Here is a 17,264-nt window from a genome sequence, read left to right on the forward strand (position 1 = left end):
GTTTGTAATCAATATTTAATAAATAGTAAAAAAAAAAAAAGGAACTTGATTGTCCAAATTGACTCACTCCTGAAGGAAAGCTGAGTTTTTACTGTACCTAGTATATTATTATCACTGGGCAGAAGACATCAATATTTCCATTGTCTTTTCTCTCTCGTTCTGCAGAACGAGACACCATGGCTCTAGCCTCTGTTTATGGGAGGGCAACTCAAGAGAAGAACATGCTTTGAAAAGAGTTCTTAGAAGAACATTCTAGACTTAGAGAATAAAACAGAGCACAGTGTACCTTCCCCTCCCCCCTTTCCTGATTTCTTATAATGACTGTAATGCCCAAATGTCTCAACTCTAAATACACCTCGATACTGGCGTTTGCCAGTATCTGGCAACTGAAACTATCTGTATCTGGCCTACTGAAACACTGTTAGGGCTTCCTCAGCAGAGAAAGCACTCACTGTTCTGAAGTTGCTATTTGCCTTTGTACCCCACAGTGTATCTCCCATCACCTGCAAATATGAAAACTAAAAAATCCTGGCGGTAGATTTTGCTAACATTTGCTTTTTATCTTTTACTTAAAAATTCATTGATTATACCGTGAAAGTATTTTTGAGGAGATTTAAAAACCAAGGGATTTACATGAAAAGGTAAAGCAAATTTTTTAAAAGATTTTATTTATTTACTTGAGAGAGAGAGAGACAGAGAGAACACAAGCAGGGGGAGAGAGGGAGAGGGAGAAACAGACTCCCTGCTGAGCAAGGATTTCCCCCCCCCCTCCCCTACGTGGGGCTCCATCCCAGGACCCTGGGATCATGACCTGAGCCGACCTTAGCCCACTGAGCGACCCAGGCGCCCCAAGCAATATTTTTTAAATGTAGTTTTATGCAAAAACAAGCTAAAATGTTTTGGGGCCTTTCGTCTCCACCACTTGCATTGTTATGTTAGACGTTTCAGATCGATAACTCTCTGAACCCTGAATTTGTCAGTTCTTCCAGTCACTTCGCTCCAGAAGGTTTCTTCTTAAAAGAGTCGGAAATGAACTCCTCCTATGACCAGGAAATGCTGTTCCAGTTCTTTGAAAACTTAATCAAATGTGAATCACAACCCCATTCTGTGTGTCTGCAGACTTGCAGCGACATTGGATTTGTTGCCCTGGAGAATGGGGTCAAACTGAATAGATGCGTGCTTCTGTGCCTTTACAATAACCGAGAGCTAGTTAGGGTGGTTGCAGCCCGTGTTCAGAATGTGTTTTTGCTTTTTAAAGACGCCTTTTTCATTCCTGATGAATTGTTCCTAGAGATATGAGAGGAGGCTTGAGAGATCTCAAAAAACTGCCATCCAGGTTTCTAGGAATTACGAGAGGACAGAGGGCGACATATACCAAAAGGAATCCCCACTGAGGTCCGTGGGGATTTCTCTGGATTTCCGGCAAACAACCTCTTGAGAAAGAATTGGGGAGCGAGCCAAGAGCGGAGAGAAACTCATTTAAATTCCCTGCTCCTCGCCTTTCCAGTTGCAGTCGCGCCGGCTGCTCAGTACCCTGGCGCGCCGCTTGGGACGCGGGCGGGCGCCGAGGTCAGGGCAGATGCCACTCACTGTTCAGCCCCGCCCCCTAGTACTGGGCGCCAATGGGAACCGGCTGGGTCCATAGCACAGCCAATGGGAGCCGGCGGGCGGAGGCGCGCCTCCATTTAAGGAGGCCCGCCGCACGGGCTCCAGGGACCGGCGCCTCAGGAGTGCGGCGGTAGCTGAGTGCTGTCACCATGTCTTCTTTGCAGGTGAGTCGAAGGGTGCGGAGGCAGCCCAAGAGGGCTTGGTGAGGTGAGGCGTGGGGCAGGCGTGACGCCCCCGGGTGGCGGGCGACTCGGAACTCGAGTCCCGCAGTCCTCGCTCCCTGGCTTCCCCCCCACCCGGAATTGTCCGGAGTGACCCCGCGGACACTCCCACCCCCATCGCGAGCGCCCGCTTATTGCAGTGGGGACCGCACCGGTGCCATCTGTTGACGGCGAGCCGGGGCTCCCTATGGCAACACTTGTGAGCCCCGGGGATTGGTTACTCGCGAAGTAAGCGCTGGCCCCGGGGAGGGCGGACACCGGGCGGCCCTGCTCCGCCCGCTCTTTCCATCCGGGAGAGGGAGGCGACGGCGGCTGGGGTGCCACCCGCGCCCCCTCGCTCCTTGGTAAGGCAAGTGTTTTTCTGAACAGCAGAGATCTGTAAAACTACAAAATAGTTTTGCTGGTATGCGAAAAAATTTATGTTCAGGGTGGGAACTTTGGGGAAAGAGAACAAATATAAAGTAAGTAAAAACCATTAGGAATTCCTTCACCCAGGTGATAACCACTGCTAACATGAGGGATTACATTCTTGTATGTGTGAAAAATGTGTGTGTATATTTGTGCCTGTGTGTGCTTGCACATGCACGTGCATGCATATGTACATGCACGTGCATGTGTGTATATACACACACTGATTCGATTAGACTCTTAAGTATATACAGTTTTGTTCCTGTACCTATCACTGTATTAGGAGCATTTTTCATCATTAAATATTCTTCTAAAATAAAATTTGAAAAAATACCTGCATACAATTTCACAGAATGAGCATGGCTCACTTCTTTAAGGATTCCTTTTTTTTGTTTTTAGATTTATTTTAATTTTGGAGGGAGGGAGGGAGGGGCAGAGAGAGAATCCTCAAGCAGGCTCTACGCCCAGCGCAGAGCCCCACGTGGGGGCTCGATCCCAGGACCCTGAGATCACTACCTGAGCCAAAATCACGAGTTGGGCGTCTTAACCCACTGAGCCACCCAGATGCCCCCCCTTAAGGATTCTTTAAGCAGTATGTTATGGTCACTAAAGGCACATACTCCAGAGTCGGCCAGGTTCAAATCCAAACCTCACCCCTTCTTAGTCTGTGATGTAGTTGCTTAACCTCTCTGTGCCGATTTCCTCATCCAAAAATGGAGGAGAGAGACTGTCAAGATTAAATGAGCTACATGTATAGAGCAAGTAAAACAGTGCCTGGCGTGTGGTAAGTACCCAATAAGGAAAGTGTGTCCTTGAACACTTAGATATTTTTCACTTATGTAGGACAAATAATTCATATTGAGCTTTCCTCAAAATAATCAAACCTTTCAATATCAAAACTGTATTCCTTTTTAGCTTAGTATTTTGTTTTGTTTGGCAAACAAATGGGATTTCTAATTCAGCTATAATCTCCAAACTTTATTTTAAACTTACAGTAGGTTTACTTCAGTAGCAAAACTTTTAGCAAAGCTGAGAGCCAGGTAAACTGGATGTATTTCTTTTTTAGAAGACGATGCTCAAAGGCGGACTGCTTCTTCAAGAAGCTACATCTTTTTGAGTCTTGGGGGTTCACGATTTTACAATGGGCAAATCATTAACCCCTTTCCCTCCATGCATGTTTGTATGACTTAAGAACCATGCAGTGTGAGAATTTATGATCTTCCTAATTCAGCTCCTCAATGGGAAATGATTGCTCAAAAAGGTTGTCAGGGTGCCTGGGTGGCTCAGTTGGTTGAGCATCCGACTCTTGGTTTCAGCTCCGGTCATGATCTCAGGATTGTGAGATCAAGCCTCACATTGGGCTCTGCGCTCACCGCAGAGTCGGCTTGAGATTCTCTCTCCCTCTCTCCTTCAACCCCTCACCCCACTCACACACTCTCTCTCTAAAATAAATAAATAAATCTTAAAAAAAAAAGGTTTTGTCAACCTCGTATTGTGGGATGACCATGTTCTTTGGCTGCAGAAAGTAGAACTAGATTAGGTGAGAGTCACCTTCAGAGGCTATTTTCAGCTGTGATGAAATTGGAAAGGAAACTTACCGAGAGGCCAGGGTGGTCAATACTCCTAGGTGGTAAGAGGGTAGAGGGTTCCAGCTCCAGGAAAGCAGGATGCACCCCCTGTGAGTGCTGGTGGGATCACTGGGGTCACTACTACACCAGGTGTGGTCAGAGGGCCTTATGAAAACATGAACAGGAGAGAGTCTGGGGAGAGGCCTTCTGAGGGAAATGATGTACACATGCATTCAAGCGGGACACCGAGGCCCCAGCACTAGAAGAATGAGCTCAGCAAAGGCTGAAATTCCTCACCAAAAGCAATGAGCCCAGCTCCACAGTGGCACAGGGACATTACTGAACTCCCCCTTTGACCCAGAATGCTTTGGAATTAAGTGTAAACAACTGTACATTTCAAGCTGTTTCTCAACTCTGATAGTTTTCAGACCCACCTAATATCCACTCACTCATTGATTTATTCACCAAGGACTCAGAGGGGCTGGTACTGCCTACCAGTGCTCTCTGTAAGGCATGAATACTTACGCCTGTCCTCTGTTATGCATATATGGGGGAAAAAAATCCAGTCCCACTCAGCTTTCCTGTTGAGCCCTCATACATGCTGTCCATGCCACCTGGAACACCCTTCCATGCTCCTGTCCATCCAACAGGTGCTGTCCCCTCGGGCTTAGCTAAGTGCCATCTCTGCTGGGAAAGCTTCTTCCCCACCTGCTGACACTCCTGCCTCTGCATCCCCAGAGGGCCCACAGCCAGTATCACATGATCATTGTTGACCTGCTCATCTCCCCCCAGAGCCTGAGCTCCTTGAGCGCTGGCTGCCCTGTTCATCCCTGTCTGCCTAGCAAAGGCCTGGTGCACCACAGGTGTTCAATACATCTGTTAAGTAGTGTGAGTCAAGTGATGAGCTCTGGGTGGGCAGAGTCAACAGAACGAAATCAAGAATATATCTGTTCTTAGTGGGATTTAATCTTAACACCTTCTCACTGAAGTTGATAGTATCATTTTTTTGCCTGAGGCTGAATCTCAAAGGAGTTTTGTTGCTTGCATAAAATCCCATGGTATTGTATCTCAAAGCTAGAATTCAAACCCAAGATCCTGATGTGAGGCCAGTGTTCTTTCCCCTAGAGCTCATCGTGGTTGAACTGGGAAAGGCCCCATAGAGGAGGGTACACTGGAAGCACAGCATGGAGCAGGAATGTATCAAGTTGTGGCACTACCAAAGGGCATGCTGGATGGAAAGAATGATCTTGGCCCCTGCTCTGGAACAGGCTTCTGTACCCTGGAAGGGAGAAAGAACAGGGATCCCTGAAGTTGTGTGTGAAACCCTGTCAGGGCCTGACCTCTTGTGGAGAGGGTCCAAGACTTTCATTAGGTTGTCACAGGGTTCCATGCCCCCACTCTCCACCCCCACCCCGTATATGAAGAACAATATCCCAGAAATTCCTTCTGGAGGGCAGGGACCTAGTATGGTTATTGAGAAGCCTTAGAATTCTCCTCGAGGCATGGCTTGCCAAGAGGAATTGAGTTGCTGTCACCGGAGAAGGGTGCAAGACCTCACAGCAAGTGGATGACCTGAGACGCTGGTAAATCTGAAGGGGACTATCCCTACACTTCTCTAAAGAGCCCTGCCCTTAGGAAGCCCTGGGCACGTATAGAGCATTTTCATTTTATCCTTATCACAGGCACACTATAGAACAGTTGGAGAGTATAGAAAGCGTGAAAAACCCAGAGAAGTTACCAATAATCAGAGGCAACTATTGTTTTCATATTTTAGTATATTTCTTGCTAGTCTTTATTTTTTCTATGTAACTTACAAAACTGTGTATAAAAACAATTTTGTATTTGTTAAAGTGTTTTTTGTGTCATGAGTACTTCCAGTTTTTTCTAGAATTAGTTTTTTTTTTCCAAAAAGACCTAAAATAGTAATGGTAACCTTTATTAAACATGTCCCAGGCACTATTTTAAATATTTGACATGTGTTAACCTATTTAAATCTTCTTTACAACCTGGTGGATAGGTGGTATTATTGTCCTATATTCTGGCCGAGAAAACAGACACAAGTTAAATAACTTGCCCAAGGATACACAGCTCTTAAGTGATGAAGCTGAGATTATAATCAAGGCAGTCTGGCTCTATTTTATTTTTTTTTTTAAGATTTTATTTATTTATTTGAGAGAGAGAGCGAGCACATGAGAGGGGGGAGGGTCAGAGGGAGAAGCAGACTCCCCACTGAGCAGGGAGCCCGATGCGGGACTCGATCCCGGGACTCCAGGATCATGACCTGAGCCAAAGGCAGTCGCCCAACCAACTGAGCCACCCAGGCGCCCCAAGGCAGTCTGGCTCTAGAGCCTGTGTTCTTTTTTTCTTTTTTTTCTCTTTTTTTTTAATTTAGAGAGAGAGCGTGCACACACACGAGCAGAGAGAGAGAGAGAGAATCTCAAGCAGACTCCACCCTGAGTCTGATGTGGGGCTCCATCTCACGCCCCTGAGATCATGACCTGAGGCAAAATCAAGAATGGGATGCTCAACTGACTGAGCCACCCAGGCGCCCCTAGAACCTGTGTTCTTTTTTCTTTTTTTTTAAAGATTTTATTTATTTATTTGACAGAGAGAGAGCGAGAGAGGGAACACAAGCAGGGGGAGTGGGAGAGGGAGAAGCAGGCTTCTCACAGAGCAGGGAGCCCGATGCGGGGCTCGATCCCAGGACCCTGGGATCATGACCTGAGCCGAAGGCAGATGCTCAACTGACTGAGCCACCCAGGTGCCCCTAGAATCTGTGTTCTTAACCCTGACGTTGTTTGAAGCAGTTGACAACTTCCTAGAAAGACACTCAGAAAGGTGAGGCATGGTGTGTGACCCTTGTCACATGCACCCATGCTTCTTAGACCCCTGGGCCTTTTTCAAGGTTATTTAGGTTGGAGAACCCAGTCTCTGGGGTTCTGACATGACAGCAGGGCTATCCACTTTCTCTGCTAACACTTTGGATCTTTGGATCAAAGGGAGCTATGCACTGGAGAAAGAAAATGGAGGGTGGGGGTAGAATGCCTCCCTGAGCTTCTCTTGTTTGATACCCAGGCTGGTGACATTTCCTGCTTATCCCTGATTTAAATAACACAAGGTAAAATACAGTGTATTTTTTAAAAAAAAGAATAGAAAAATTATATTAAGGAAGTAGTCACCAAAGCCCTTTTTAGGTAAACAAAGAGGTTAAAAGAGAAGGGATAAAGCTAGGAGCACACAGGGGCTGGCTTAGTGGAGCATACAACTCTTGATCTCAGGATTCTGCGACTGAACCCCACATTGGGGGTAGAGATAACTCAAATAAATAAAAAATAAAATCTTAAAAAATAGTACTGGGAGCACATAGACCTTCCTTTGTGTGGAATATTCCAAATTGTGGAATTTATACGCTGTATAAATTGTATGTGTAGGGGCACCTGGATGGCTCAGTCAGTTGAGCATCTGACTGTTGGTTTCTGCTCAGGTTGTGATCTCCAGCTTGTGGGTTCCAGCCCCTCGTCGGGCTCCACGCTCAGCCGGGAGTCTGCTTGGGATTCTCTCCCTCTCTCTCTTCCCCTCTGCCCCCCCTCAAATAAATCAATAAATCTTAAAAAAAAAAGAAATATGTATTAAAATTTCTCTTGATAAATTTTCCCCCCACCTTTTGACCACATTCACCCATTTCCCCCACCCTTCACCCCCCTCTGGCAACTGCCAGTCTGTCCTTTCTAAGTTTAGTTATTTTAGATTCCACATGTAAGTGAGGTCCTACAGTATTTGTCTCTGTGTGACTTACTTCACCTCACATAATGCTCTCAAGTTCCATCCATGTTGCTGCAAATGGCAGGATCTCCTTCCTTTTTATGGCTGAACAATATTCCATTATGTGTGTGCATGTCTATATATACCATATTTTCTTTATCCATCCATCATCGGGCACTTAGGTTGTAATTTCCATGTCTTAACTGTTGTAAAGAATGATGCAGTGAATATGGGGGTGCCAGCATCACTGTGAGGTAGGGACTTTGCTTCCTTTGGATATATACCCACAGGTGGGATTGCTGAATCACATGGCATTTGTATGTCTTTATTTATTTATTTATTTTTAAAGATTTTATTTATTTATTTGAGAGAGAGAATGAGAGAGAGCGCGCATGAGAGCAGGGAGGGTCAGAGGGAGAAGCAGACTCCCTGCTGAGCAGGGAGCCCGATGCGGGACTCAATCCCGGGACTCCAGGATCATGACCTGAGCCGAAGGCAGTCGCTTAACCAACTGAGCCACCCAGGCGCCCTCTTTATTTATTTTAATTTATAAATGATTTATTGGATTTTTTCAGAAAAAACTAATTCTTTAAACTGAATAAGCTCTATACATACAAGTTCTCATTTTTCATTTAGCTTTGATTTACTTCTTAGAAGTTTTCATGTTTCTGACCAGCCACTGTCTTTTAAACCTCTTGGCATTTTTTTTCTGAGCTCCCCAAGCATTATTCAGAAACTGGGTGGCTGCCCTTTTCCCTGGTAACCTCTTATTTTCAAGACATAGGAACTTATTTACAGTAGTTCTATTGATTCTGGAACCATATAAAGAATTCTCTCTAAAGGCTTTCAGTGCTTAGTGCCTTGAATCTCTCAGATCTTGGTCTTCTAGCCTGAGAGTCAAGTGGCTTTTATTCTGGTCCATAGACTCTACTTTTTGTACCTATTTCAGCTTTCTTGGAATCACTTCCTTTTTCACATTCTTCATTTTTCTTCTGCTTTCTTCTTCTTTCAACTTTTTTGATGATGTCATTACATTAGTCTGTCCAACTGCAGTTAACTTCTCCGGAATGTAATCTGGAAGGAGTTTTCCTTGTTGGACGGACAGCTCGTCTTCTTCAAGAGTGCTTTATCCCCAACCAGCTGCTCCCCTTTGTGCTTCGTCCTGGGTGCTGGCCAGTCAGCTCCTCCCTGACAGGCGTTGCTGGGCTGCCGGACCAATAGGCAGTGCTCTGCCTTCTCCTCCCCACCCCCTCAACCCCACCTAGGCAAGACGTTCCCCCTCCTCCTCCCCCCAGGTGACACTCTTCCCCCTCCCGGTGGTGCTCTGCCTACCCCTCCCCAAGCTCCTCCTTCTCCCCCTCCCCCAGGCATGCTGGCCCTCCTCCACCATCACTGATGCAGGGGTGTGGGAGGTACGAGGCTGGAGCTGCACCATGGCCCAGGCAGCATCAAACCGCCTCCATTTGTATGTCTTTGGGAATGTCTATTTAGTTCCATTGTCCATTTTTTAATTGATTTTTTTTTTCTTTTTGCTCTTGAGTGGTATAAGTTCTTTATATATTTTGGATATTAACCACTTTAAAGATATATGATTTACAAATATTTTCTCCCATTCCATAGGTTTCCTTTTCATTTTGTTGATGGTTTTCTTTACTGTGCAGAAGCTTTCTAGTTCAATGGAGTCTCACTTCTTTATTTTTGTTTGTGTTACCTTTGCACTTGGTGTCAGATCCAAACAGTCAGAGCTGAGACCAGTGTCCAGGAGCTTATCCCCTCTGTTTTCTATCGAGGAGTTTTGTGGTCTTAGGTCTTACATTCAAGATCTAAACAAAAGGTCTTACTTGACCTTACCTTAAATCCTTTGAGCTGGTTTTTGTGCATAGTGTCAGCTTGTGGTCCAGTTTCAGTCTTTTGTCTGTAGCTGTCAGGTTGTCCCAGCACCATTTGTTTAATGACTCACCTTTCCCCATTCTACATTCTTGGCTCCTTTGTCATTAATTAATCGACCATATATGCATGCTTTTATTTCTGGGCTCTCTATTCTGTTTCATTGATCTGTTTGTTTTTAGGCCAATAACATACCGTTTTGATTAGTATAACTTTGTGATATAGTTGGAAATCGGGACACAGCATGACTCCAGCTTTGTTATTCTTTCTCAAGATTGTTTTGGCTGTTCAGGGTCTTTTGTGGTTCTATACAAACCTTAAGGTTGTTTTTTCTACTTATGTAAAATATGCCATTAGAACATTGATAAGAATTGATTGCAATGAATCTGTAGATAGCTTTAGGTAGAATGGACATTTAAACAATAATATTTCTTCCAATTAATGAGCATAGAATATCTTCCATTTATGTCTTTTTCAGTTTTTAAAATTTTTAAAAATTTTAAAAGTTTTAAGATTTTCAGTATTGAGAAATTTCAGTATTGGGGCACCTGGGTGGCTCAGTCAGTTAAGCATCTGTCTCTTGATCTCAGCCCAGGTCTTGATCTCAGGGTCGTGGGTTTAAGCCCTACATTGGGCTCCATGCTGGGTGTGGAGCCTACTAAAAAAAAAAAAAAGGAATTTTCACTTATAACAGTTTTATGTAGTTCTCCACATCTTGTCTGAATATCAGGTAAGTACCAGGAGAGGTATCCATAAATTAAAAGAAATTAGGATAACTCTGGTAGGATCAGTCCAGTAATAGTTCTGTTTGAAACCTTCCTCTTTCTTTTTGCGTTCCCACTGTTTGGTGGGAAATACCCCCAAATTAGATGGGCCTGTTGAAAGTTAGTGAATGCACCATTTGCCTTTTCTTCCTTTTGTTCTAGGCTGATTTTGATAGGATTGCAGAAGATGTGAGGAAGCTGAAAACAAGACCAGATGATGAAGAACTGAAAGAACTCTATGGGCTCTACAAACAATCTGTAGTTGGAGACATTAATATTGGTATTGTGTGTGTGTGTGCGCGCACGCGCGCGTATGTGTATATATATTAAAATGTAATATATATTATTAATATGTTAATATTTTTAAAATCATATATTTTTTAAAATACATTTCATCTGAACAATGTTTATAAAAGCATTGAGTAAAAAGTAAACTTGAAAATATAACTATCCTTCTTTTGGCAGAGTGTCCAGGAATGTTAGATTTAAAAGGCAAGGCTAAATGGGAAGCATGGAACCTCCAAAAAGGTTGTTAATTCTTAAATAAGTAAAATAAACTTTCTTAATTTTCCAATACATCAGTCAGTGAGATACTCTGATTCTGTCTTTCTAGGGCGGTTGAAGGAAGATGCCATGAGTGCCTATATTTCTAAAGCAAAAGAGCTGATAGAAAAATATGGAATTTAAAGTTCATCTATGAGAAAGTTTTTCTTTTGAAGCCTTCATAATGGTATCATTTCTTAACATCTAAGGAAGAAATGCACTGTTAACTCTTTTCATGTCACGAGTATGTTTGCTGTTAACATGAATTGTAATCCTTAATTAGAGGTATGCTGAAACTATTTAATGAAATTTTACTTGCTAAAACCAGGGGATTTTTAAAAAAAGTATTGCTCTGGTAGTATGTCACAAAACATTAACAATTTTTTTTTTTTGGCTTATCTGTTTTTCTACAGTGAGTTAGTATTATTGGTATATGATCAAAACAGTTTATTAAGAACCAATAACAAGGTTCTGCCTTTGTTACACTATGTAACTTTGGGATTCTCACTGGCTTGGGACCTTGGAAATCATAAACATACCTGGTTCCAGTCCATACTCTGTAATTTTTTACTAGGTGACCTGAGACAAATTACTTAACCTTGCTAAGCCTCAACTATAGAGTAGAGGGGGAAAATCAATCTCACAGGGTTGTAAGAATTGAATGATTCTTCAGATAATTGAGAATTGATAATTGAGGTAACTCTAATTATCCTACCTTCAATTTAAAGCACACATTATATAAAGCCTAACAAATAAATTAAAATTTTTAAAAATAAACTTACGAGTCCATGACTATTCAAAGAAAGAAAAAAGCCATCTTTCAATTATTTTTCTTTAAATTTTTACATTTAAGACAAAAAAATTAAATGTAGTATCTAGTGATAATAAAATGTACAACTACTGTGCCTCTTACATTCATTTTTATCAGAGTGAAAATGCAGAGTCTGGAATATAATAGTGGCCTAATCCTCAGTCTTTCTTGCCGCACACAGGTTCCCTGAAAGAAGATAGTCTTGTTTTAGCACTTCTAAAATCTGTTTGAGATTGCATAGGATAAATATCTCAAAAAACAGTGTACTTCTATTCCCTGGATAAGGGTTTGGGTTTGGTATACTATGACCAAGGAGGGATAGATTGATTTCATGTGACTTAAAAAAAAAAAAAATCTGAATAGACTAGATGAATTTCCAAGGAATTATTCTGAGTGAAAAAAAGCCAGTCCCAAAACGTTACACAGGGTATGATTCCATTTACGTAACTTTCTTGAAATGGGAAAGTTACAGACATAGAGAACAGAACAGTGACTGCCACAGAGCACAGAAGAGGGAGGTAGGTGTGGCTTGAAAGAGCAGCAGGAGGGATCCTGTGTGGATGGAATGTTCTGTCCCTTGGCTGTATCACTGTGAACGGCTAGCTTTGTAACATTACACTGGAGTTTTGCACATGTTACCATTTGGGGGAACTGGGTAGTTCTGTATTATGTGAATCTACAGTTATCTCCAAATAAAAAGTTTCATGAAAAACAAATCTAGCTTGATTCCTATTCTGGAAAATTTTAGAACGTAAAGATGGTTCTCATCTCTACTAAGTCTTACCTGAAGATTGTCGGGAGTCTGCCATGACGAAGTCAACAGCCAAATGCCAGAAAAGGGAGACGTCAGCAATGACAGGGCTGCTCCTTCCAATGGAGAGCTTGGAAGCTCTCAGAGCTCTTTCCACGTGGACTTCACCTCTACCAGGTGGAGAGGCAGGTGAGAAGGCCCACCCCAAAAGTCTGGCATTGGCTACACCATGTGATTCCCATTGTGGACCATATTAACTAAAAACTTTTCAAATGAATAATCACAAGTCAAATTACTTTTGTGCCAATGCTTTCATAAGGGAGCCCTGGAAATGGTGTCACACCAAAGGGTAAAGCACAGCAGGTAATAAACATGTATCATAATTTGCTTCAGCCTATTTTTAGCGCAAGTTGATTGCATGAATTCTAACTCCTCCCACAATGAATTTTTCATATGATTTGCCCTTTGTTAGAAAGGAATGATAAATTCTGTAAAATGTGTCCTGTATGCATTTTGCTCAATCTTATTTATTAAGATTCTATGTATAGGATTTTAAAATCTTAACACAAACATGAACCTATCTTATGTGATCATAAACAAATAGATGCTTTAAAATTTAACCTTAATATATATTGCTGTGTTAAGTACTTTAAGCCTTAAGGAAGATACATCAGTGACACCAAGTAGTGGAGTTTATTGTGAAGATCCCACGGGACATAGGAAATCAGCGCCAGGATTCCAAGAGACAAACACAGTTTGGGACTCACCAGAGATTGCAGGAGCCTTGCAGCTCCAAGGGGGCGGTGCCCCTTCATTCCTATCAACCCGCGACTGTGAATCCCATTTGTAGTGTTCTGCCTTATTTGGACTCAGCAAATTTTCCCAACTTCTGCTTTTTCCCCTTTTAGCTCCTGTTTTTCCCAACTGTTCTGCTTTCTCCTTATGTCAACCCCAAACTGTCACAGAGCAAGGCTGAGGCATCCTGTCGGGCATGGCATTTGTGCTGGGCCGCTCCACACACCTGGGGCCAGACACCAGACTGGCTGTCCATGGGAGGACTCTCGTTGGCCCTAGTCAGTCACTGCCAGGGTCGGGGGACAGGAACAGCACCCACAGAGCCAGCGGGCCCTCAGTGTTGGAGAAGCCCGTGAGGAGGGCCCCGGGCTTACGGGCATTGTGAGGACTTGCCCACTCAGTCGAGGCACCAATGATGGCTCAGGACTATCTTATTTTAATAAAGCAGTAGGTTATATTTTCTCATTAAATGGGATGACCCTAATTTCAAAAGATTGGATCAAGCTTTGAACCACCGTGTGCTGATGGAGCAATTTGTTTTCTAGCATTTTCCCTGTCTCTCATTTCCACGGTTAAAATAAGGGAAAAAATGGGTAATTTACTAAGCAGAAGTTTTGTTGACAAACTTCCCACAGATAAGACTCAAATGAGATTCTGATAGGAAGATAAAGGACCCTGCCGGAAGTATTCTTTACCCCTTTGTCGTCTTCTGTCTCTGGATCCATAAGCGCTCTGTGAAGAAATACATTTATGTGTCACACATCAGCCTGGTAGTAGCAAATGAATAATTTCCCAACCTCTAAAAAAAAAAAAAACCTAATGAACTACTAAAAAATTAAAAAGAGTATGATATAATCACTTTGGACCCTCCTCAAACTGAAAGGAAAAATCTCTAAAAATAGGCAAGTATCAATAGTTCTAGACACATGGTTACGTAGTTCTTGATGAAGGTCTCATCAGAAATTTCCATAAGATAAAAGTGATTTCTTGGGAGTGCATGAACATCAAAACTTCCACCAGTTACATCTTTCCAGGCTAAAAATAAAATTACATTTAAGAACAAATGATGCTTACCACCGCCAACAAAAAGATTTACTTCCAGATACTGCTTTTCTAAAGCTGACACTGGTGGTAGAATTACTTCTAAGGTCTCATGTTCTGTACGTCCTGTATTTTTAATTTCTCCAAGACCCATCAGGACACAACGGTCTTAGGTGCATTCTCTCACTTCCCACACGACTGACCTCTCTCCATTTACACTAAAACCTGGGCCAAATTTCCACTTGTTACAGTAACGGCTAGTCGATATTAGCTGAAAATCATCAAACAAATCTCTCAAAATACCCCAAACCATCAAAACAATTTCACCTTTGCTACATTTTTAGATCCAACAAAACATGTTGAATCGCAAGAAGGAACAGCCTCAGATGGCATATCAAAGCAGTAAACTGAAAAGAGCAGGTGAGTAACTTTGCATATGCAACATCTCGGAGCCTCTCCCGGTTAATAACTTCACTTAAAGGAAATGTGGTGCATCCCCACTGCTTTCCCTTTTGCTATTTCCAGCAATACAGACCTTTTTTTTTTTTTACTAGTGGTACCTGCACCTGTCAGTACCTGTCTGAGACTCGCTGTGGGCCAGGTCATTTTCCGAGGTCATCTGACTTCTAGAACAATGCAGGTGGCAGCACAATGGCGCCTGGGTACCCAATTGCAACTCAGGGTGAGGCCGGTACCTTGCACTGTCATTCCCCAGAAACGACCTATTTCCCAGCTCTCCACGGTCAGCAGACGGTTGTCAGGGGCAGAGCAAAAGCAGGTTCTCGCAAGCAGGGCCCTGGGTTGGTTCCGCCCGGTTCTCAGTGGTCACAGCAACAGAATTTAGCATTCACTGAACTGGGTGCTGGGTGTTGGGTTCAACACTGGGGACATGCGGATAAATAATCTCATTACTTCTGTAACTTAGGCATTTGGCTGGGAGGCGACTAGAGACGCCAAGTGCTGCCAGGGTCAGGGTGATCTGTGAGCATGATGGGGGGGGTCGGGGGGGCAAGCAAGGTCTCCCTGGAGAAATGGAGTGGGCTCTGAGATCCAAATGAATAGGGACAAGGCTGGCAAAGGGAGAGAGGCAGCAGGGGAAGGGGGAATAGAACGAGCACAGGCTAACAGCTACTGTTCAGAGAGCGAAGAGGGAATTGGGACAAATTCAAGTGGAGGGGGTAGGCAGGGGTCACGTGTAGGCCTCCTAAGGGATTTTGGCCGTCCTAAGAGGGACAGGAAGCCACCAAAAGGATTGAAGGCGAGAAGTGTCATGACCAAAGCCTTGACTTTTATCCCTCCGGGTAGTGTGGGGGTTGGAGTGGAGGGGGACAGAGCGTCTAAGAGGGGATTCCTGCTTCTGCCTGGGATGGAGGAATGCTACTCCGTCCCTACCAATGAGGGGGAAAAAGCCCGACAAACCACAAAATCCTAACTTTCCTTGAACTTAGCTGAGTTTGCAAGGCAAACTAGAAACCAAATGCCAAGGAGGGGCAGGCCCCTAAAGGGAGAAGTGGAATGTGTGTGCTGGCTCATGGAGGCAAAGCACAGGAGGAAGGGCCGTGTGCTATACATTCCAGAAGAAATCAGCTAAAATGTTCAAGCGCTGGAGATCAAGTGAGGGGCAGTGTGTCAGATGGACTCACAGCAACTTGCAGCCTCCAGGAGGAGTTCACGAGAAAGACTGGGAGCAAGGCAGGGGGCCAGAAGGAGCCCCGTGTGGTCTGTGAAGGCCGGCAGCGGGAAATGGGCTGTGACCTTGAGATGGCTGCTGACCCCGCCCCGGCCCGGGCCCTTCCCTCCCACAGGCAAAAGCCACAACTTGCTGGAGGAGAGGCACCCAGTCCTTTCTCCCTAGGTGCAGGCAAAGACACACGGCTGCAGAGGGGCGAAGCATTAACCTTCTACCCTCGAGGAAGGAGTGGAGAGAGGGCTTGGACCCCCCAAGGATACCAACACTACTTCTGGGAAGGGGCAGGGAACTTCCGCCCGAGAACAACCCCAGAAATGAGAAGGCCCAGGCGCGAAGGGCGTGCCCAGGATCAAAGCTCACCCCTGTCTGGGACATCCAAGAACTCCCCATGGTACCCCAGAGGCTAACACAGACATCGGTGACCAGCAATAGCGGCCTGGCAGTGGGGCCTGTTCCGTGAGGCACTAGAAAGACTGGAAAATTGAGAAAATGCTCTAGCAGCCTGGACTCCCTGCTGGGCGCACAGTGACACCAGGGACTTGGTTGCTGGTGTGGCCCTGGAGCACTCTCAGTGACCGCCCTGTCCAGTCTAGATGGGCTCAGCCCCGCCCAGGGCCCAGCAGAAGAGATGCGCGCAAACCCAGGGGTAAAATTATTTACTTCCATCTCTGTTTTTTTTATGCGTGATACCTGGCTTTCAAAATAAAAAATTGTCGGACCCACGGGAAAGCAGGAAATAACTCCATTGTCGAGAGCAAAGAAATAAACAGCATCAGACTCAGATGAGAGCCGAAGGGTCAAATGAAAATTCTAGACACAAGGGGCACTGACAATGAGAAATCCCCTTAACATCAGGAGACCCGGCAAGGCTGAGAACATATTCCGTGAACCTGAAGGTGCTCAATAGAAATGATCCCAACTGAAACACAAAGGGAAAAAAAAAAGAATAATAATAATAATAATAAAAAGACAGAACATCCGAGAGCCAGGGGACACTGTCACACGGCCTGATGTGTGTAATGAGGGTCCCAGGAGAGGTGGGAACAGCACACTTGTCCAGGCGGCCAGGGACGGGGGGTGGGGCAGGCGGCTGGCTTTCCCAGCCGTGACACATTTCCATTTGGTCACCAGGCTCACGCCTCGCCGGTAGGTGGTGGGGAGGAGGAGGCCAGGGAGGGGCTTTATCAGCCTGATTGCGGCTTTGGAAAAAGCTGAGAGCCTGCTGGGGACGGAGAAGGAGTGGAGGGAGAAGCAGAATCCGGGGAGCAGGGTCTGGGGCGTGTTAGTGATTTGCAGACAGGTGCATAGCTATGGTGATTGGATTCACTGGAGGGAGGGTGAGAATGTTAGGAAGGTTTTTTGTACTCTATGGGTGGAATATCCCAGAGAGTGGATTATCTTTTGTTTTTGGCTTT

At 44.5% G+C, this 17,264-nt stretch overlaps 1 protein-coding gene across 1 annotated transcript; it reads left to right on the forward strand.

Moving 5' to 3' along the window:
- Positions 1-1,662: 1,662 nt before the first annotated feature.
- Positions 1,663-12,288, forward strand: ACBD7 (acyl-CoA binding domain containing 7). The gene is made up of 4 exons (XM_027593461.1): positions 1,663-1,772; positions 10,381-10,498; positions 10,684-10,746; positions 10,832-12,288. Exons 1-4 carry the CDS (start codon positions 1,758-1,760, stop codon positions 10,903-10,905), a joined length of 270 nt encoding a protein of 89 aa, XP_027449262.1. The 5' UTR covers positions 1,663-1,757; the 3' UTR covers positions 10,906-12,288.
- The last annotated feature ends 4,976 nt before the right edge of the window (positions 12,289-17,264 follow it).

Source organism: Zalophus californianus, chromosome 9 (assembly GCF_009762305.2).
Source record: "Zalophus californianus isolate mZalCal1 chromosome 9, mZalCal1.pri.v2, whole genome shotgun sequence".
NCBI lineage: Eukaryota > Metazoa > Chordata > Mammalia > Carnivora > Otariidae > Zalophus > Zalophus californianus.